This window comes from Pelobates fuscus, chromosome 3, assembly GCF_036172605.1.
Source record: "Pelobates fuscus isolate aPelFus1 chromosome 3, aPelFus1.pri, whole genome shotgun sequence".
NCBI lineage: Eukaryota > Metazoa > Chordata > Amphibia > Anura > Pelobatidae > Pelobates > Pelobates fuscus.
This window is the reverse complement of record NC_086319.1, coordinates 86,920,512-86,941,977: the sequence shown is the minus strand read 5'-3', so window position 1 is coordinate 86,941,977 and position 21,466 is coordinate 86,920,512. Positions and strand designations below refer to the sequence as shown.

Here is a 21,466-nt window from a genome sequence, read left to right as displayed (position 1 = left end):
TACAGATTGATTCCATCAACTCCCTTATCTCCCACAAGGTCCACCTGCAAGATCTTAATTTGCAGAGCAGGAATTTTCCATTCTGCAACCACCACTGGTAGGTACCAGCCTGCTCTGGCATGAGGGGGGTACTCCATGAACAACCTTAACATCTGTCAACTGGAGGTGGACTGCCCCACGATTAATACACTCAAGGAAACATCACAGCCATATCATATTTCCAGTTTTACTGTTTTGTTTCCAAACTTAAATCCTGCATTTAGCATTTTCATGCTAGTAACGTGATTACCACAAAGCATTTAATAAAATGCATGTTACAATAAATTACTGTAGAAAATACAAAGGGACAAACTAATAATTAGATTTATCAGTCTTTCCGTGGATAGTGAAGCTGTAGTACTGGTAATCACATAAAAAAAAACTAAAAGTTATAAAATACGACCTTAAAAAATGTCACCAAGTATTACCAGGTAAGGACCAAATGAATGGGCAGCAGGGTGAAAATTCATTATAATTTAATTCTGCTGCACTATTCTCTCACTTACAGTTTATAGAGTACATTAATTGTATAACCTCTATGAAGATTCAGATTCATATTGACATTAATTTGTACACCATGTTTAGAAAATAATGCATATTTACTACTATTTTTTTAAGTGATTGACACTGCACATAAACACGAGTCTTGTTTTGAGATGTTCATTCATTAATACAATTTATTTCTCCAAAAAAAAAAAAAAAAAAAAAAGTGAGACTTCAAATGATTAGAAAAAAAAAATTACAGCATTTATTTAATTGCTTAACTTTTATTGAGAACAGATGATTACTTTACTTTTACTTATTTCAATTGCAGCTCGAAGGTCTCTTAACGTCCGACTGTCTCAAGGATCTTGCGGGTGTATGTATCACATTTTTCAATATAAATTGTCTTCTTTTAATATGTTTGTATCTCTGTATCATGGCCATAATTTTTAGGGTCCAGGTGGTTTCATTAAATGCAGAGGGTGCTTTATTGTGGGACACCTTTTACCACCCTATTTGGGGTTTATTCCCTTACCATAATAGTCTTTTGGGAAATTTGCTAATTATAATAACAATCATGTTTTCAAGCCATGTTAATATGCCTGTGCTTCTAAACGAGCCTCCAAGTGCAATCTGAATTTCCTGACAGTTGTGTTTTTTTTTGTTTTTTAACAACAGCTTTTTTGCCTTTACAGAATATGAATGTGTTTGACATGCCATTCTATTATAATGCATGCTATGGGTTTGAGTAAGGCAGTTGCTGCAAGTAATGAAATGTGCAGTATCAACATGCATTGTATTACATTTTTGTACACTGATACTAAACTCTTGTAAAATGATTTGAAAGAGCAAATCATTTCAGATTCCCTTCCCCTCCCCCCCCCCCCCCCCCCCCACACACACACACACAGTGTATGAATATCAGAACTATGCACAGATAAAACATTTGATTCATATGATTCAATTTGTTGGTGAAAAAAATATGAATCTCAGCCGAATTTAACCTATGAACCTTTTTTCAGACAATTTGATTTTTCCTACCTTTCCCATTCTTCTTTTTTTGCCCCTAGTGCTGCTGGCAGGCAAGTAGTACAAATCACAAAACTAACAAAATGTTCATCGAGTTTTTTGTTTCGTGATATGTTGATTGGCCGTTTCAGATTTTGAAATTTCATACACATTGATGATCTCCTAAAATTTCAATGAGTGCACGTTTAAGAAACATACATGCATTACATGTATAAATAAATAAAAAATGGTGTATGTGCTATTATAAAGGCAAATCAGAGCCTTAGCAAATATTTATTGACATGTTACCGATATTAAAGCAATCACAATCTCAGAATTCTAAAACTTTTTGACACAATTTACAATTTTTTTATCAGTTAATGTGCCATATAAATTATGTTCAATACCTAAGTCTCAGTAATCATAACTCCTGGAGAAGAGTTATCAAATTGTTAATGGGTACTATAACACCCATGACCACTTCTGCTTTTGGTAATGGTCATGGTGGTAGGAATCTGCATGTGCAGCATTTTTGAAATACGGCACACCATACAGAGATATTTGCACTTTGTGCGGGGACTAGTTAAACCCTTTATGCACGTGACTGCTCAATATCAATTATGTGCAAAAAATATGTCTGTCGTCACACTGTAATGAACATATCATTAGATGAGTTTTCAGTTTGCAGCACTAGGACCATGTAGGGAGCACTTCAACAATGCTCCCTGCATGGTCCTAAAGTCTGGGAGCTGTCAAAAAAGCCTGCCAGTTTATGAGCCCTCCATTAAAAGTAACATCAGTCTGTAATTCAGTCATTGATGGATGAAATTCTGTGGTTTAGAAACAGTCGCTACTCACAAAGGTTAACAACAGCCACTTTAGTGATAAATGAGAATGTTTGTAATGAGTCCATAGTGGGAGCAAGAAATAGTCAGTAGTAAATGTTTTTTTTAAAACATTTAACATTTCAGGAATGATAGTTATGCTCCAGGAAATGAGCTGATCTTGAAAAGTTCCCACATTTTTTGTATTCCGTACTTGATTAATGCCTCATGATATGAGCATCAAAATGTATAGATTATTCTTTCTTTCTTTTAACTTAAAGTATATATGAAGTTTTAAAAAATAAAACAAAATTTTCTTTTATTTGTTTAGAAAAATATTCCAGATGCTCTTACAAATTTATTTTGCAAGGTAAGCTTGAAACTGTAAATGTAAACGTTGAAATATTGATAAACAGGTGCCTTATATACATATCAAAAAAAGAGTTTACAAAGAAAAAAAGATTAAGCCATTAGTTTGCAAAGATAGAGATTAGCTATGGAAATTAATATTCCTTAATTCCTTCTCTGCACATGTATATAGCGATGATTGCTGTGAAGAAAATAGACTTATTTTCTGCATTTTCTTCTGTTTATTCATGACTTTCAGCTGTATTCGTTTATTTGGGCATAATGGATTTTTATTGTGCTGCTGCTGGCCCTTTAACTCCCAGAGAAAGGATTTGTACTTTTAAAATGGCACTTCGGATGCAGTCGAAGTGCCGAAGTAGTCGAAGTGGCCGCCATTCGAAAATCGAACAAGTGGCGGCGGCCATTTTAACTAATTTGAACGCGGTCAGCGGTGTGTGCAGCCAAATCTATGGAACTGTTTTCGGCTACCAATTGCATGAACACCGCTGACCCTTACCTTCTCCTTCGCTTCAACACTGCGGCTGGAGACTAAGATTCAAACGCTCATTCGAATGGGACTTAGTCATTTTCTCAGTGTAAAATAGACTGACCACACAGTCCAAATCCATGGACCTCTTTTGGGCATGAAAACGTGCTTGCGGTCGGTCAAATAAGACTTTCCCTTAACTTTTTAACCCCTGAACCGATTGCCCTGATTTTTGAGTATGTGTATATTCCAAGTATGCTGATTCTGAAAATGTATGTTTTATGTGAATGGCATGTATATTTTGGAAGTTATTAATATTTTGTAAAAACTGTATATTTTCTGCCTGTGATAAGTAAGTTATTTTTTTGTGTTGAGATAATTGTACCACAGGCAAAGGGGAGGGTTTGTGTGTAATTGCTGGGAGTGTCTGAGTGTATTGTACATACTGATTGGTTGTTCCTTTTGTTTACTGTGGGCTCTCTGGCAGGAGGAATTCCATAAAAGCCAGTGTGGCGTCAATAAAGTTAATTCCTGTTATACCCTTCATGAAGTCTAGGCTCATGCTTGGGGGATATTTTACATGCTGGGGAGAATCGTCTTGGAAACTGCATTAATCTACACTATTCCTCTACACCCTACCTGCAGTTATAATCACTTATGCTCAGCTATTGGGAAAGGAATAGAAGACTGCAGTACCATAACAACTGCAGGTCTTAATCACTACAAATATGTGCAGCCGTGGGCCCCCCGGCTCCCCATACATGCAGAGGGGGGCCAGCAGGCTGCAGGAACACATTACAGCTCTTCCCTCTCTCTAACTCCCGCGAGACGTGTGGCCATCAGAGAGTTGCCACGGGTTACCATGGCAACGCTCCGCACGGCACGCACGCGGGAGTTAGAGAGAGGGAAGAGCTGTAATGTGCTCCTGCAGTCTGCTGGGCTCCCTCTGCAAGTACAGGGAGCCAGGGGGGCCCCACCATGCCACCGGACCACCAGGGATGGAATCTCCCACCTCCCTGGACCAGGTAAAAAACAGGGAGGGGGAATAAGAGTTATTAGATTTAATGTTGGGGATTTAATGTGGGGGTAGGGGAAAAAGCATACACTAGTAAACACACACACACACACACTGCATTCACTACACTAACACACACTCTTCATTCACTACACTAACACTGTAACACACACACTGCATTCACTACACTGATACACACACTGCATTTACTACACTAACACACACTCTGCATTCACTACACTGACACACACTCTGCATTCACTACACTGACACACACTCTGCATTCACTACACTGACACACACTCTGCATTCACTATACACACAGCATCCCCTACATAAACATCCTGTATTTACAGTACACACAATACATCCACCACACATTCAAACACTCTGCATTCACTATACAGAGACACTGTGTCTAATACACACACTACATCCACTACAGACACTGCATCCAATAAACACATTGCATCTAGTACACACAAACACTACATCCATTGGACAAACATATCCTACATCACTGTACACACACTACATCCACTACTCAAACACACTCTGTGTTCACTATACACACACTTTGCATTCACTGCACAAACAGTATCTAATACACACAAACACTACATCCATTACACATTTTTTAATTCATTTCCACTATACACACCACTCGTGGGCAGGCCAGAGGGTTAGGGGGTGTGCGGGGGTGGCTCAGACCTTGTGCTTTGTCAGGGGCCCCAAAATTTCTGGTGCCACCCCTGTTCACTATGCAGTGACTTGGTGAGCTGACAATTAAGAGAATAAATGTATGTTGAGAACTTAGTCCTTTATTTTGCCAATTGGTTTTCAAATAATCAACATGTTCTTATTAATAAATAATAAATACTGTCATCATTAACAAGGCCATGGTTGAGAAGGAGATTTGTAATTTTGGCTGTAAGCACAATACACAAAAATACATCAATTTATACATAGTCTGTTAGCTTGGAGTGTATATTGTAATGGTTGGGTACAATATCATACATAATATAAGGAAGGACACGTTTTAAAAAATTATGAAACACTTGTAGGAAGCAGAGCTTGTGTAAAGAGAGGCTGAAGACATGGAATAAAGTTGGGAATCAAGATCGCAGTCAGAAATGTGAAAAGGTGCTAAGAATGAATAACTTTGAAGATACAATATTTTTTTTGTTTTTTTGTTGTGAAGCAAACAACAAACGGGACAAAATAACAGAAAAGGTCAATGTGCATAACTATTCACCCCCCTAAAGGCAATACTTTGTAAAGCCACCTTTTGCGGCAATCACAGCTCCAAGTCGCTTTGGATAAGTCTCTATGAGCTTGTCACATCTTACCACTTGGATTTTTGCCCATTCCTCTTTGCAAAACTGCTCCAGCTCCTTCAGGTTGGATGGTTTGCGCTTGTGAACAGCAATCTTTAAGTCTGACCACAGATTTTCTATTGGATTGAGGTCTGGGCTTTGACTAGGCCATTCCAACACATTTACATGTTTCCCCTTAAACCACTCAAGTGTTGCTTTAGCAGTGTGTTTGGGGTCATTGTCGTGCAGGAAGGTGAACCTCCATCCTAACCTCAAATCACGCAGAGTGGTACAGGTTTTGCTCAAGAATATCCCTGTATTTAGCACCATCCATGTTTTTCCCTCAACTCTGACCAGTTTGATAGTCCCGGCTGCTGAAAAACATCCCCACAGCATGATGCTGCCACCACCATGTTTCACTGTGGGGATGATGTTCTTTGGGTGATGTGAGGTGTTAGGTTTGCGCCAGACATAGCATTTTCTTTAATGGCCAAAAAGTTCAATTTTAGTCTCATCAGACCAGAGCACCTTCCTCGATACATTTTGGGAATCTCCCACATGCCTTTTCACAAACTCAAAATGTGCCATTTCGTTTTTTACTGAAAGTAATGGCTTTCTTCTGGCCACACTGCCATAAAGCCCAACTCTATGGAGCATACGGCTTATTGTCGTCCTATGTACAGATACTCCAGCTCCTCCAGGGTTACCTTAGGTCTCTGTGCTGCCTCTCTGATTAGTACCCTCCTTGACTGGTCAGTGAGTTTTGGTGGGCGGCCGTCTCTTGGCAGGTTTGCTGTTGTGCCATATTCTTTCCATTTGGTTATGATAGATTTGATGGTGCTCCTGGGGATTATCAAAGATTTGGATTTTTTTTTATAACCTAACCCTGACTTGTACTTCTGTACAACATTGTCCCTTACTTGTTTGGCGAGTTCCTTGGTCTTCATGGCGGTGTTTGGTTAGTGGTGCCTCTTGCTTATGTGTTGCAGTTGCAGCCTCTCGGGCCTTTCAAAAAAGGTGTGTATATGTAATGACAGATCATGTGATACTTAGATTGCACACCAGTGGACATCATTCCACTAATTATGTGACTTCTGAAAGTAATTGGATGCACCAGAGCTTTTTATGGGCTTCATAACAAAGGGGGTGAATACATACGCACATGCCAATTTTCTGTTTTCTATTTCTAAAATATAGTTTTATGTATATATTTTTCTCATTTCACTATTGTGTTCTGGCTCATCACATAAAATTCAGATTAATAAAACATGAAATAGGTAAAAAGCCAAGGAGCGGGGGGGGGGGGGGGGGGGATACTTTTGCAAGGCACTGTAGTTTTATGGTTAGTATAGATTACATTTAGGAAGGTTTTAGGATTTGTAAATTCAAATTTTAGGTCTAGATTTTTAAGGTTCTGATTAGAATTTCTGTATACTATAATTTTATCATTTCAATGTGAACACACATTACTACTATATACATTTAAATCATCATGTAGTTAGGCTTGTTATACAGATAATTGTAGTGTGTGTTAAAATCCACTATAAGTCCCCTTTTATAGAAAATAATTGAAAAAAATAACAGGGAACATTTATCAATACAAGCAGACACCATAAATGTGCTTCAAGTATAACTTTTTACTTGTTTATTAGGTATACGTTTTGATAAATAAAACAATATTTCATTTAACACATTCATTTTAATGATATAAACAAATTATGGTTTTCAGCTATCAGATCCGGATTCCACTATGGATGATGTCATTGAAGTTATGGTAAATGAAAAAAATCTGCAATTAATATTAAAATGGAAAATATGTAAAAATGTCCCAATTTATGTGAACGTTTATTAAATCTTAAAATCATATTTACTCTTAAAGAGGCTCTATCACATTCTGGGGTATTTAGATATTTTACAAAGTGTTACTTACCTCTTTATTTACACTTTCAGTGCCACAAGGAACAAGGATAAGCAGAACTGGTGGCGCTCAACTAGTGCCTGGTCTCACTAAGCACAGTTTCACCAGAAAAAAAGCTGTCCTTAAAGTCCTTACAACAGAGAATCAGGTTCATGTAATATAAAATGGTATTGTGGTTTCTGTGGTTCCTTATGAAATGTTAATGCATAATTGCAAAGGTGCTACAGAAAATACATTTTAATTTTGAAATGACTTTTCAACAACCCCAAAATAAAGCTAGTTTGGCTCTAATCAATCAAACCAGAGTTTTTATTCTTTTGCCTTAAAACATACGTATTCCATTTCATGTTTGTACATGTTTTAAAACGTGCATTTTCAGATTTTACTAAAAGAACATTTTATAATTTTGATATAGAAAAACTTGGAATGCACAGTAGAGGATACTTTGGAGCTTGAGACAGCTTTGGTAAGAACCTATTTTGAAAAGCCATAGCATGTATGTTTTTCATATTATCTTTCTTTATAGTACTTTACATGTATGTAATTGTGCTTAGGGAGCAAGGCCAAGTATGATCATTTGTATATTCCCAATATAACAACTGCCATGCAAGTAAGCTTGAAAGAAAACAGGGTTAATCTAAAGAAGTAGGTAGATTGATTACTTAGAAATTATGCCAATCTATCACTCAGCCTAATGTTCTAATAAAGGATAACCAAAGAACAGGAGAGGGAAAAATTCACTGCACTTTTGAAGACCTCCAGTGAAATAATTGTCATTTATCATAAAATTGCTTATTTATTATATGAAAAAATAGGACACTAGGCAGAACATACAACATTGAATATGATGTAAAAGAAAAATAAATTCTGAAATTAAGTCATGTCACTTTAAGTTGGGGATTTTAGGTTTTATGCTCCTGCTAGAACAATAAAAAAGGACAAAAACCTACATGTGAGTTTTAATGTCTATGTTGTTCTGGTCAAAAAACAGTCCAGACAAACTAAAATTGAGTGAAATGTGGTCAATCAATGTACAGCAAAATATAGAATATAATTATTATGTAAATATTTAGCAGTACACTGATAGGTGTATTTTCCTGCCATTTGGTTCACAGACCAAGTGAGAAGAAGTAATCAAAAGAGATTTTCACGGCTTCCCTTTTTTACAAGTATACTTTTCACATGCCATCATTTTTATCTTTAATTCCAAACCAACATGAAAAATTATCCTTTTTTCAGTCCCATCTGAACAGTTTAGGTTACCTTTTGGTACAAACTCTAATAACAGCTCACAGCACTGACATCAAATTCAATGTGACATTAATTCAGATCCTGTCAGTTTCTTGATTTGACCTGATGGGGATGCTGGTCAGAATGAACCTGAAAATAGGATGTTTCTGGGTCTTTGGTCTTTAAACTACCTGTCTTTGAAATGACTTCTTCATAGTATTTATCAGTTTTTCAGAATTCACGTATGGATATTATTAACAAATTAATATAATTATATTTTAATGTAATATCGATATAAAATTTTAATTTTGTTACATAATCACTTTAGTCACTATACCTGTCTGTCTAATTATCTATCATTTTGAAGAATATGGTTTTCAACAGAATGCACGTTTTTATATGTCATTTTAAAAATATTTTGGGAATTTTGATAATAAAAAATTATTAAAAATAGTCTAATTTGAAGTCACAGGATGCATTCACTTGACATTATTGACTTTTTTGTTGATACTTTTTAGAGATCTCTCACAGATTCAGCTGCGAAAATTGTAACAGATGCATTTAAGAGTGAACTGGTAAGGATTTTTGTAATTATTTATTAAAGTTAGAGTATACAGATTTAGCCAAAGCCAGTGGTTACAGGGTTAGGGGTCTCTATCCAACCATATCTGAAGTTATTCTAGCTTGCCAAAATTTTAAAAAAATATTAGTTTAAAATCAGATCTGTCATAAACATAATTTTGTAAAACTGTGGCTGCAATAACCCCACACAATTTGAATATTGACCTATTTGGGTTGCTGGACAGAAATTGTCTGTCATGTGAGTCTTACCCTTAACACACAATGGAAAATATCCTTCTTGTACTAAAATTAGCATCAGATCACCACAGTTGTGGTGATCGTGGGGTTAATGCTGTTTCTGGGTGCCTTAGTATCGAAGGCAGACCAGCAGCAGCATATAGCGATGTGAGCAATGAGACAGCCAGTCACAGTGATCACAGTGCTGCTGATATATACCATACACCTCCCTCCACCTCTTTATGAGTTATGAAGTAGAGAGAGACAAATAGTTGTGATACTTTGTCTCCCTGTAAAAAACAAAATTGTTTTAAACTATCTTTACCCTATTGTTTTTTTTTTTTTTAAATAACCCATTCCCTGTCCTTTGATCACTGCTTATACTGATCAGAATACAGATCACAGAATTTTACTGTGATCTGTTTTTTTTATTTATTTTTTGTATTGTTTTTTTAAACTTCAGGGGTCACATTTATTTAATGTTAATTTAATATTTTTAAACTGGTTATTTAGTTAGCCGGTGTGGTTGGAAGTTAGTGGGAAACTAACAGGTTAGTAATGCTAGTTATGGATGAAAAGAAAAGAAAAAAACAAAAAAGCTATTTTTTTTTTAAGTTGAAATTTATTTGCAGACCATACTTTAGTTTAGTCCTGAAGAGGCCTATAGAATTGTATCGACAATTTCAGAGGCAACAGACACTGCCTCAGAGAGTGCCTCTGAGAGTAACACAGGTGCCACCTCTTTGCCAGATATTGAAGGCCCTCAGTAGAAATTGCTGATTTCCCTGGCGCTGCTCATGCCGCTGATAACAGGGTACCCCCTAATGATTTTACACCTGATTTCACTGCCAACCCTGGAATTCAGGCTGACTAGTTTCACCATAGCTCTTGGTGGATGAAAACTCAGGGGAGGTTGTCACGCACACCAAGATCAAGATTCAGCAGAATCTGGCACAAAACCAAGAGAGTCTAATTGACAGAAAAGGGAAATGGTATCCCACCAGTGTACCAGAATTAAACCAATTCTGGGCACTAACTATGCTATTGGAAATAATTAAAAAGCCCTGCATTAGGTGGTACTGATGCAAATCCCAGTATGTAGTACACCCAATTTTTCCCACACCATGAGTGAGTTGGCCCATGTACTCTAGTGACAATTCAAAGTGCCCCCAAAAGGTCACCTGCAGTATAATCATCTATTCAAATACCCCTCAATGTCTTACTTTAACAAACAATTGGAAACAATTTGCACCCCCAAAAAATATATTTGCATCGACGAGTCCCTTATGAAATATAAGGGAAAACTGGAGCTTAAACATTGTATCCCAGCCAAAAAGATCCCTGTATGGGATAAAATTGGACAAACTGTATAAAAGTGGTAGTTGCTATATTTACATCTTGCATGTCTTTGAAGGAAAAGATAGCCACAGGGTTACCCTGATATAGTTGGGACTAGTGGGACAATTGTCTGGGACTTAATTAACCCTTTACTAAACAAGCAGATAGATAGACAGGTATTAGTGCTTATATAAAAAAAGTAGATTAAAATAAATGTAATATTACAAAAACAATATAAAATAATAGCATCTAAACATTAATATGAGACTTGTCCAGATAAATAATACAATAGATAAAAAAGTAGCGCTTATACAGACAGAAATTATTAAAGTAATAATAACCTTTATAAATTATGCCAATATTGTAGCTAACACCATAGGTACCTATAAATAACAATACAACATAGTGCAGATTGTACAGAGCCAAGATGTATATATATATATATATATATATATATATATATATATATATATATATAATAATGTGTATTATTTTAAACTCACAAACAGAGAGCTATAAACCTAGCTCTGGTGTAGATAACGTCCTGTTCTGTATAGGCGACCGACTCCTATAGGAAACATAAAGCCTTTTCCTGGGGACAATATGTAAGGCGAAAAATAGCCCAGTATCTGGTACCTTAATAAAACCAAATGCTAAATGGGTACTTACATACGTGGAGCCCCTATGGCTCTATGTTCGTGCATTGTGCAGTTGGGGACTGAACTCCCTGGATGAGTAATAAGGATGAATATAAACTGGGAACTAGGATATAAATTGAACAATTTATTGATATACTTTAGAAATAAAAACGGAAGTATGTCCAAAAGTTATACCAGAAAACGTTTCACTACTAGAATGTAGCTTCCTCAGCCGGATACAATGATGAATGATTTAAAGCTACATATCTGTATGTCAAAAAAGCAGAAAAAATAAATAAATAAAATACCCTTAGGTAAATAACATATGCTGTCTCTTTTATATAAACAGACTTTTGTGTGGTAATTTTGTTTTGACAATAATGTGTGAATAATAAGTGTAAGAGAAGTAATTCAAAATAAATGTCTAGGAGCTCAGTTTATTTTGATAGTTACAGAGCAAAAAATAACATTTCAACGTGGAAAAATTTTAGAAGTTGATATGTTTGTCTAGAAAGCTTAATAGCCATCACAGTAAACCATTTTGTTTTTGTCCTTAAAAATATATATATATAATATTTGTTAGTGCAATAAATGAGACCATGTATATTGCAGCTGAACACAAACCGTAAAAAAATGCACAAATTGCTTGTGTCCTTAAGTGCAAGACAGGCTTCTGAAGCTGTGTCCTTAAGGAGATAAGGATAAACTTAAAGTCTGCTTTTTTTCACTTTTCCTCCAAGATGGCTGTTAAAATGGATCTGCTGGTTATACAGGCAATCATCCTGAGTGTAGCCAGTATGTGTAGCTCAAATTACACACTCACCATCAAAATTGAATTCTATATTTGTAGTATTTTAACTATATGGTGATAGCATTGTTAATAAAATGTTATTTTGTAAATAAAATGTAATCAACTGTATTGGAGTTTGAGTGCCTGTGAGAGGCACAATTTTTAACAAACTGCTCGGAAATTGTTTGACAGTAAACCAGGGGAATGGTTTAAACTGACTTTAGAATAAACATTTTTTTCAGATTTTAGAATTTATTTTAAGTAAACCGCAATAGATACCATGGTTAGCCAGTGCTCTAATATATCTTTGTAGACATGTGCATGTGAGTAAGTTCTGCTCATTATAATATTCTTGCAATTTTATACATTTCTATTTCATCTTTCTTTTTGTTACTAGTTGGATATTGTTAAAGCCGATCTAGGAAACATCGATCTACCATTATGCGACGTGGTGAGTGTCTTACACTGGTCTTTTTTCACATACAATATAAAATATGTTAATATAGACCAAATAATGACTCACTTTGAGATAGTATGACAAAATGGCAGTAAGTGTCTGTAAACAGTGCAATCCTTTAAAGGTGCTCAATGTCTAATTAATACAATAACAATTGGTGCATTATTAAATCAAATACATACATTGAATTGTATATAGATCTGGTCATATATGAAATCACATTCACAATAATATATAGTTCTTTTACCGACAAATGAATTAAATATCTGTAAGTGCAGACTTATGGAAGGACATGCAGACCAACAGACAGTTTGTTTAGAATCTGATACATTCACTCGGGTATGAATGTACAGCCAATGTTAAAGTGTTACTTGTAACTACAGTAGTGGGAGAATCCTAATCTAGGAATAAAGTCATGGAGAAGCATATTAGAATAGACTCAGAAATAAACTACAGCGTTGTACACATGACAAATATTCATTTTAAATGCAATTCTAGCTTTGCTTTAATTATTTGGGGTACTAGTTACATATGTTTGCATAATTGTTCTTTGTTCATTTGGAATAATAGAAACAATGGTGCAATTAAAGTTTTTTAAAAATCACTCAATGGTAAAAAAATATTATTGAACAAGCGGTGGAGTTTGGTGAAAAGGATTAGGAATAAAGGTGCCATTAACAATCATTAACAATCTTCCTGGTAGCTAACAGCTTAAAGGAACAGCCCAAGCACATAGTCAAACAGTGGAGCTAACACCAAGACACTCCTGCATATAATTAAAAATAAATAACTATATTCATTCCTTTTTATTTATTATTTTTTGGTTGCTTCACCATGCCTGTACTTCAGATGCATATTTTAACTCCCACCAGCCATTGCTGGATTCTGTTTGGACATTATAGGAGTTATAGTTCAACAGGGGCAGGCAACCCCTTGCACGACTGCATGAATCTCTATATGCTGTCATTACTAGCCCTGAACTACTTCAGGCTGTGTGACAACCACAGGGGGAAAATAACTGTCAACCTGGGGGTTAGCACTCTGTGTGTCTTCATGCCTTAAACCTGCCTTAAAAGGACACTCTAGGCCAGGGCTGCCATCAGAAATTTTGGGGCCCCTGACACAGCTCAAGGTCTGGGTCCCCCGGCGCCTGCACCCTCCCCCCCCCTCCCCCCCGGGTCCGCCTACAGGGATGCAGTGTCTGCAGGGCCGGTGCAAGGATTTTTGCCGCCCTAGGCAAAAGTAAAGTTTGCTGCCCCCCATGTGACATCACAGTGCCCCACCCATATGATCTGCCATGTTAACTAACACAATGCTGCAGTGCCGCCGTGTTTACAATAAAAGACCTGCAGGGACAGGCTATAGACACCAGAACCACTACATTAAGCTGCAGTGGTTCTGGGGACTATAGTGTCCCTTTAATGTGAGGTAAATTAGAGATTAGTGCCACGAATAATATACTAGATTGCTTACTTACAACCAGATGAGGATGATGATGGGCTTCAGCTGCCGTCTGGCTCCACTGGTCTGGTGTAGAACAGGCTCTCTGGAGGCGTTTTGTAACTGTGGTCACAAAAATCAATGTTCTGGGAGAACGGGAAGCAGCTCCATTTTTGGAGGGCCCTATACACAGCTCAAGGTCTGGGTCCCAGGGTCCACCTTCATGTTCCACCAATGAGTTTGTTCACAGGGGAGTGTGTGTGAGTGGGGGGGGGGGGGGGGGGGGATGTCCTGATGTGTGTAAGGAATGCATTGTGTGAATCTGTGTTTGTATGTGTAAGGGCTGCAAGGTGAGTTTGTGTATGTATGGGATGCAGTGTGTGTGTCTGTAAAGGATGCACTGAGTGTGTGGAAGGGGTGCATTGTGTGTTGCTGTGTGTAAGGGATGAATTGCTTGTGTATGTGTGTCTGTGTGTAATGCATTGTGTGTTTTTCTGTGTGCAAGGGGTGCATTGTGTGTGTGTTTGTGTGTGATGGATGTCAATCTCTCCCCCTTCCCCGTCAATTTCCTTCTTCTCCCCCCTCTCCAATTTCCTTCTTCTCCCCCTCCCTCTCATTGCCTTCTCCCCCTCCAATTTCCTTCCTTCTCCCCCTCCCTCTCATTTCCTTCCTTCTCCCCCTCCCTCTCATTTCCTTCCTTCTCCCCCTCCCTCTCATTTCCTTCCTTCTCCCCCTCCCTCTCATTTCCTTCCTTCTCCCCCTCCCTCTCATTTCCTTCCTTCTCCCCCTCCCTCTCATTTCCTTCCTTCTCCCCCTCCCTCTCATTTCCTTCCTTCTCCCCCTCCCTCTCATTTCCTTCCTTCTCCCCCTCCCTCTCATTTCCTTCCTTCTCCCCCTCCCTCTCATTTCCTTCCTTCTCCCCCTCCCTCTCATTTCCTTCCTTCCCCCCCTCCCTCTCATTTCCTTCCTTCTCCCCCTCCCTCTCATTTCCTTCCTTCTCCCCCACTCCAATTTCCTTCCTTCTCCCCCACTCCAATTTCCTTCCTTCTCCCCCACTCCAATTTCCTTCCTTCTCCCCCACTCCAATTTCCTTCCTTCTCCCCCACTCCAATTTCCTTCCTTCTCCCCCACTCCAATTTCCTTCCTTCCTCCCCCCTCCAATTTCCTTCCTCCCTCTCTCAAATTTCCTTCCTCCCTCCCCCCTCAAATTACCTTCCAACCTCCCCCCTCAAATTTCCTTCCACCCTCCCCCCTCAAATTTCCTCCCTTCCTCTCCCCCCTCCCTCAAATTTCCTTCCTCTCCCCCTCAAATTTCCTCCCTTCCTCTCCCCCCTCCCTCAAATTTCCTCCCTTCCTCTCCCCCTCCCTTAAATTTCCTTCCTCCCTCCCTCAAATGTCCTCCCTTCCTCTCCCCCTCCCTCAAATTTACTCCCTTCCTCTCCCCCTCCCTCAAATTTCCTCCCTTCCTCACCCCCTCCCTCAAATTTCCTCCCTTCCTATCCCCCCTCCCTCAAATTTCCTCCCTTCCTATCCCCCTCCCTCAAATTTCCTCCCTTCCTATCCCCCCTCCCTCAAATTTCCTCCCTTCCTCTCCCCCTCCCTCAAATTTCCTTCCTCTCCCCCCTTCAAATTTCCTCCCTTCCTCTCCACCCCCAATTTCTTCCCTCTCCCCCTTCAAATTTCCTACCTTCCTCTCCCCCCCAAATTTCCTTCCTCTCCCCCCTTCAAATTTCCTCCCTTCCTCTCCCCCCCAAATTTCCTCCCTCCCTCTCCCCCCCAAAATTTCCTCCCTCCCTCTCCCCCCACTCCCTCAAATTTCCTCCCTTCCCTCCCTCTCCCCCCCACTCATTCAAATTTCCTCCCTCCCTCTCCCCCCCACCCCCACTCACTCAAATTTCCTCCCTCTCCCCCCCTACCCCCACTCACTCAAATTTCCTCCCTCTCCCTCTCCCCCCCACCCCCACTCACTCAAATTTCCTCCCTCCCTCTCCCCCACCCCCACTCACTCAAATTTCCTCCCTGACACCCTGGCTGAGTGCTTCCTCTTCAGCTCCCTCGCGTGCCGCGTACTGATGCCGGAGCCGGAAGATGACTTCATCTTCCGGCTCCAGCATCAGTATGGTGCGCCAGGGAGAGTGCTCCCTCGCGCGCCCGCCGGTTGTCAGCAGGGCCAGCCTCTGTGGGGCCCTAAGGTGACCAGCTGCTGGGCCCCCCAGGAGAAGAGGCTGGCCCAGTGGGTACATACCGGGCACGCAGGGCCCCCTGCGACCCGGTATGTACCCACTAAATGTGGGGCCCGGACGACCTGAGCAGTCCTGGCCCCCCAGGACCGCCGGGCCCAGACAACCGTTGCGGTTGTCATGCCCTGATGGCGGCCCTGCTCTAGGCACCCGAACCACTACAGCTTAATGTTGTGGTTCTGGTACAAATAGACTGTCCCTTGAGTCTCAGCAATGTAAAAGAAAACATAATACTTACATTCAGGGGTCAAGTCCTGGGGGGAAAAAGCATGGAACTCACCCAAGATCCACCCTCCCTCTCCCCCAAAAATTGAAATCTACATACTGGGTTGCACTCCTGTAGCACTATAACTAAATGCACGTTTTCTCTTATTAAATCAACAAATCTATACATGCTCTTGCTATTTAGCTAGCACTATGTATTTGTGAGATGATTTGCAGTTCACATGGGATTCACATGGGAGCCCTGTTACTGCTAAAGTATAGAGGCAGCTTATTACTAATTACCCCGGGCACCTGCCCCGCAAACACTATTCAATGAGCTGTGATACAGTCTGTGCTGGGAAGAGCTTGCAGTAACTCCACAGATTAGAGCTACTGCAAGGTTAGACTTCACACACCCCAATAAACACACAAACCCTGCAATACACATTACATGTATGTTCTCTGTGGGTATTGTGTACACAGATTGCTGCTTTTATTGAGTTCTTTCTTTCCACTAAACTCACATACCTTCACACCTGCCGCCAGTAAGCTGCAATGGCTGAGGTCAGAACCCGACTCTAAATTATAAGCGAGCATTGATTGGATGAACGCCCATGACGTAACGCATAAAGTCTGCTACAGCCGCAGTGACTGGCTTCCACATCTTTGCGGGAGAAGTTGTCGGTGACAGACGCGGTTCCATGCGGGCAGGGATGCTGAGCTCCGCCGCATACTTCCAGCACTTGCAATGCTCCTTCTGGCAGGACTCCGGGGCTGTCAGCAGCCATACTGCCACTTCCGCCATGTCCCCCCCAGCAGGGGCTGGAGACAGGGCATGTGCTCCCTGCCAGGTGTCTTCCTGCCCTTCCAATGAAGTCCTGGGTAAAGATGGATGTGGCAGCTGCACAAAGTATGCAGGGCTTAGTATGGCGGCTGTCTGGGGAAGGTGTCCTGATATCTAACTAATGTGTAGCATACCAGAGTATTATTTTATTTACGTCTGTCCTACATGCTTGAGGTTAATTTATTTTGGTGCTTATTTTTTTAATATCCCTTTTATGGCATGGTCGACAAGATATAAATTTGTGCTTAAAGCACAAATGGGCCCGCAGTGCTAGTATTGCGGCTGCAACAGGGCCCGCACACTTAGGACCACCCAGTGAATTTCAGCAGGGGTCCAGGCGGCGCTGTGGCCCTTAAACAGCATGACCGGGCCCCTTGCTTAACGGCTGCATGGGAGGAAGTGACGTCCGCAAATCACTTCCTCCCACCTCAAAGACATCGGGCCGCGCAGGAGGCAGTTGAGCCAAGATCCAGTGAGGGGGGAGCAAGGAGAGTCAGACCCCCAACTCCCAACTACCCCAGCCAGCACACTGGAGAAACTGAAGTGTCTGTCTGTGTGTGTGCCAGTATGTTTTTCTGTGTGTGTCTCAGTATGTCTGTGTGTGTCTCAGTATGTCTGTGTGTGTCTCAGTGTGTCTGTGTGTGTCTCAGTGTGTCTGTGTGTGTGTCCCAGTATGTGTCTGTCTGTGTGTGTGTCCCAGTATGTGTCTGTCTGTGTGTGTCCCAGTATGTCTGTCTGTGTGTGTCCCAGTGTGTGTGTGTGTCCCAGTGTGTGTGTGTGTCCCAGTGTGTGCGTGTGTGTGTCCCAGTGTGTGTGTGTGTCCCAGTGTGTGTGTGTGTCCCAGTATGTGTGTGTGTCCCAGTATGTGTGTGTGTCCCAGTATGTGTGTGTGTGTCCCAGTATGTGTGTGTGTGTCCCAGTATGTGTGTGTGTCCCAGTATGTGTGTGTGTGTCCCAGTATGTGTGTGTGTGTCCCAGTATGTGTGTGTGTGTCCCTGTATGTGTGTGTGTCTCCCAGTATGTGTGTGTGTGTGTCTCCCAGTATGTGTGTGTGTGTCCCAGTATGTGTGTGTGTGTCCCAGTATGTGTGTGTGTGTCCCAGTATGTGTGTGTGTCCCAGTATGTGTGTGTGTGTGTCCCAGTATGTGTGTGTCCCAGTATGTGTGTGTGTGTGTCCCAGTATGTGTGTGTGTCCCAGTATGTGTGTGTGTGTCCCAGTATGTGTGTGTGTCCCAGTATGTGTGTGTCCCATTATGTGTGTGTGTCCCAGTCTATGCGTGTCAGTCAGTATGTATGTATCTGTGTGTATATCTGTGCATGTATGTGTATGTAGCCAATGTGTGTATCTGCATGCATGTCAGTGTTTGTAACTGCATTTGTCAGGTTATGTATCTTTGTCTGTATGTTGTCATTGTATGTTGTCAGTGTATCTGCATGTGTGTCAGTGTGTGTAAATGTGTCTGTATAGCTGCATCTGTATGATTGTGTATATCTGTGTATTTGTGGCAGTGCATGTGTATTTGTGCATACATCTCAGCATTCAACACTACACGCAAATACACACCTGCATTCAAACTTCAGCACTACATATAAACACACCTTTTTTTTAAACAACAATTATATATAAACACACCAGTGCATTCATAAACCAACACTACACATAAATGAATACTTGCATTCAAATGCTATCTCTACATACAAACACACCTCTTCATTCACACAAACATACTCCTTACAAAAACATGCTTACACTCAAACACACAAATACTGTTCAGTGCTAAATACAACCCTGCATGCATGGGAAAATGGTAGCGCCCCAGCTGTCAAAGCATTGTTGGAGTTGCACGACAGATGGGGATCTACCTTTTGCCCCCTCTTGCCCAAAATAATGAATGCACTCGAGCCCTCTCTACTTTACGTCCGCCTCTGCGTTGGGGTGGGAGACATGATTGCATGCCAGGGAGGGGATGAAAAGGTCCAGGGGGCCCAAGCAAATGTTTGCCCAGAGTCCAATCCATATTAAAGACGGCTCTGGTCTGTGGTAATAACAATATCTCTCTCTCAAAACCCATACCTTTATAATCATATCTCAGATATGTTATAATTAGCCATCTTGGACTGAAAAGTTATAAATACACACAGATTAGTCACATACATATAACAAAGATCAATTCATTTTTTTTTTTTTTGTTTAAAGGTTAGTTTTAGATAAGGTTGTAACATTTTTTTAAATGAAATATGTATTGGTTTATATGTATTTTTTACATTCATTATTTTTTTAATAAATATTTTTATTGGTAGAGGTAGTATCTTTGAATCGGCACATTTTTTTATAGCATATCATGATGCTCTCTGTTGTATAAAGTATTTAGAAACATTTGTAATTTAATTTGTTTTAATGTATTTTTTTTTAATCTTTTCTATTTAGCCTTTAATTGGATAACAATACAAGACAATTTAAAGTAAGATTATTTACAAAACTTATTTACCTAGAAAATGTATTTTGCATTTGTATCACTTTTTGACTCCTGGCTTGACTCTTTACACTGGGGAGATGGCATACTGCCCAGATACTGCCCTCTACTTGGCACATTATAAGAAAGAATTAACACTTCTGAATTATCAGTGTTAGTTGTGTAAATCCTTGAAGGGATGGAGTGCAGAGGGCTAATCCGCCTCCAGAACAGTTAACCTATCAACACAATCCAGATTGGCCAAAATTGACAATGTTTATACATAAGTGTTAATTCCTTGTTTTCAATGCAGGGAAGGATGGGGCTGGTTGCTGAGGAGATTCCAGGTATATGTCAACTATATCTTTGATTGCAAACTGGAGAATAATGCTCTAATCTAGCCAACAAAACCATTACAGTAAAACTTAGTTGTATAATTCAGTTTGGGTGATATATTTCACCAACAACATTCTCACATTCTCATACATTTCATAATTTTTTTTAATTTTTTTTTTAAGAAATGTTATTAAGTTATTTTTTATCTTGGCAGATCTTGGGCACCTTAGTTTTTGCCCAGACTGTCACAATATATGGGTTTGGAGTACCAATGTTACTGCAATCCTCAGGTTAAAATTTTGTGAATATCCCTTATTTTTGGAACAAAGATTATCCCTATATTCACTAACTCTCCTACAATATCTATTCCTCTTGATTCTTTCTGTACGATTGACTATGACTATGTCACCAACATTGTTTTATATACTCTTATCCTCATTTAGTCAATACGTTATATTTTTGGTTTTCTACTCCACCTTCTATTTCTCTATATAGTGTTATCATTAGTTAAGACAAAAGGTGAAACTACTATTTTTATCACTTTTATTGTTTTCTTAATCAAGAATATAACATTTAATTCATTTTGTTTTGTTAGTGCAAATATATATCATAGTAGTCACTTATTAGTTGATATATCTTATTAGGACTATAAAAAATATACCCTCCCCTCTCCCCCCACCTCCCCCCCCACTCTTAATCAGGGGATCAGGGAATTCCGCAGTCTTTACCGTAAAAGTTCATATCTATATTATTAGCATCTACTGCTGTTGCCCAACTTCTCTAAATATGAACTCAATAAGTTGGATTTCTTTACTGGTTTCCAAAAGCCTCTCTCCATTCTTAATTGGTGTATCCACTGCCTCTACACTACTTGCCATAGAGGGGTATAGGTTGTCCTACAATATCTGGCAATTACACTTTTAGCCGCCATCAAAACAAGTATGGCACAGTCACAATTATATTTCTGCCATGTGTCCATTCCTATGTGTAACAAAAATAGTTATGGATCCATGGCAAGGTTTTTACTGCCATAATATCCAATATTTTAGCCCTTATTATTTCCCAAAATGCCTGTATCGGTGGTCATAGTCACCAGATATGCATATAATCACCATTAGTCAGACCACATCTCCAACAATTATTTGTTAGAGCAGACTATGTCTTAGATAAAACTGTAGGTACTCTATACCACCTATTCTTGATATAGTGTGTTTTGACTATATTTAAAGGGACACTATAGTCACCAGAACAACTACAGCT

At 39.6% G+C, this 21,466-nt stretch overlaps 1 protein-coding gene across 1 annotated transcript in view; it reads left to right on the top strand.

Moving 5' to 3' along the window:
* Positions 1 to 21,466, top strand: part of LOC134600827 (uncharacterized) — a 46,169-nt gene that overhangs the window by 17,082 nt on the left and 7,621 nt on the right. The window contains exons 8-14 of the mRNA XM_063445215.1: positions 854 to 898; positions 2,686 to 2,724; positions 7,250 to 7,294; positions 7,854 to 7,904; positions 9,187 to 9,243; positions 12,630 to 12,683; positions 19,846 to 19,879. Coding sequence (XP_063301285.1) covers positions 854 to 898; positions 2,686 to 2,724; positions 7,250 to 7,294; positions 7,854 to 7,904; positions 9,187 to 9,243; positions 12,630 to 12,683; positions 19,846 to 19,860 — 306 coding nt within the window. The 3' untranslated portion in view covers positions 19,861 to 19,879. The remainder of the gene's footprint in view (positions 1 to 853; positions 899 to 2,685; positions 2,725 to 7,249; positions 7,295 to 7,853; positions 7,905 to 9,186; positions 9,244 to 12,629; positions 12,684 to 19,845; positions 19,880 to 21,466) is intronic.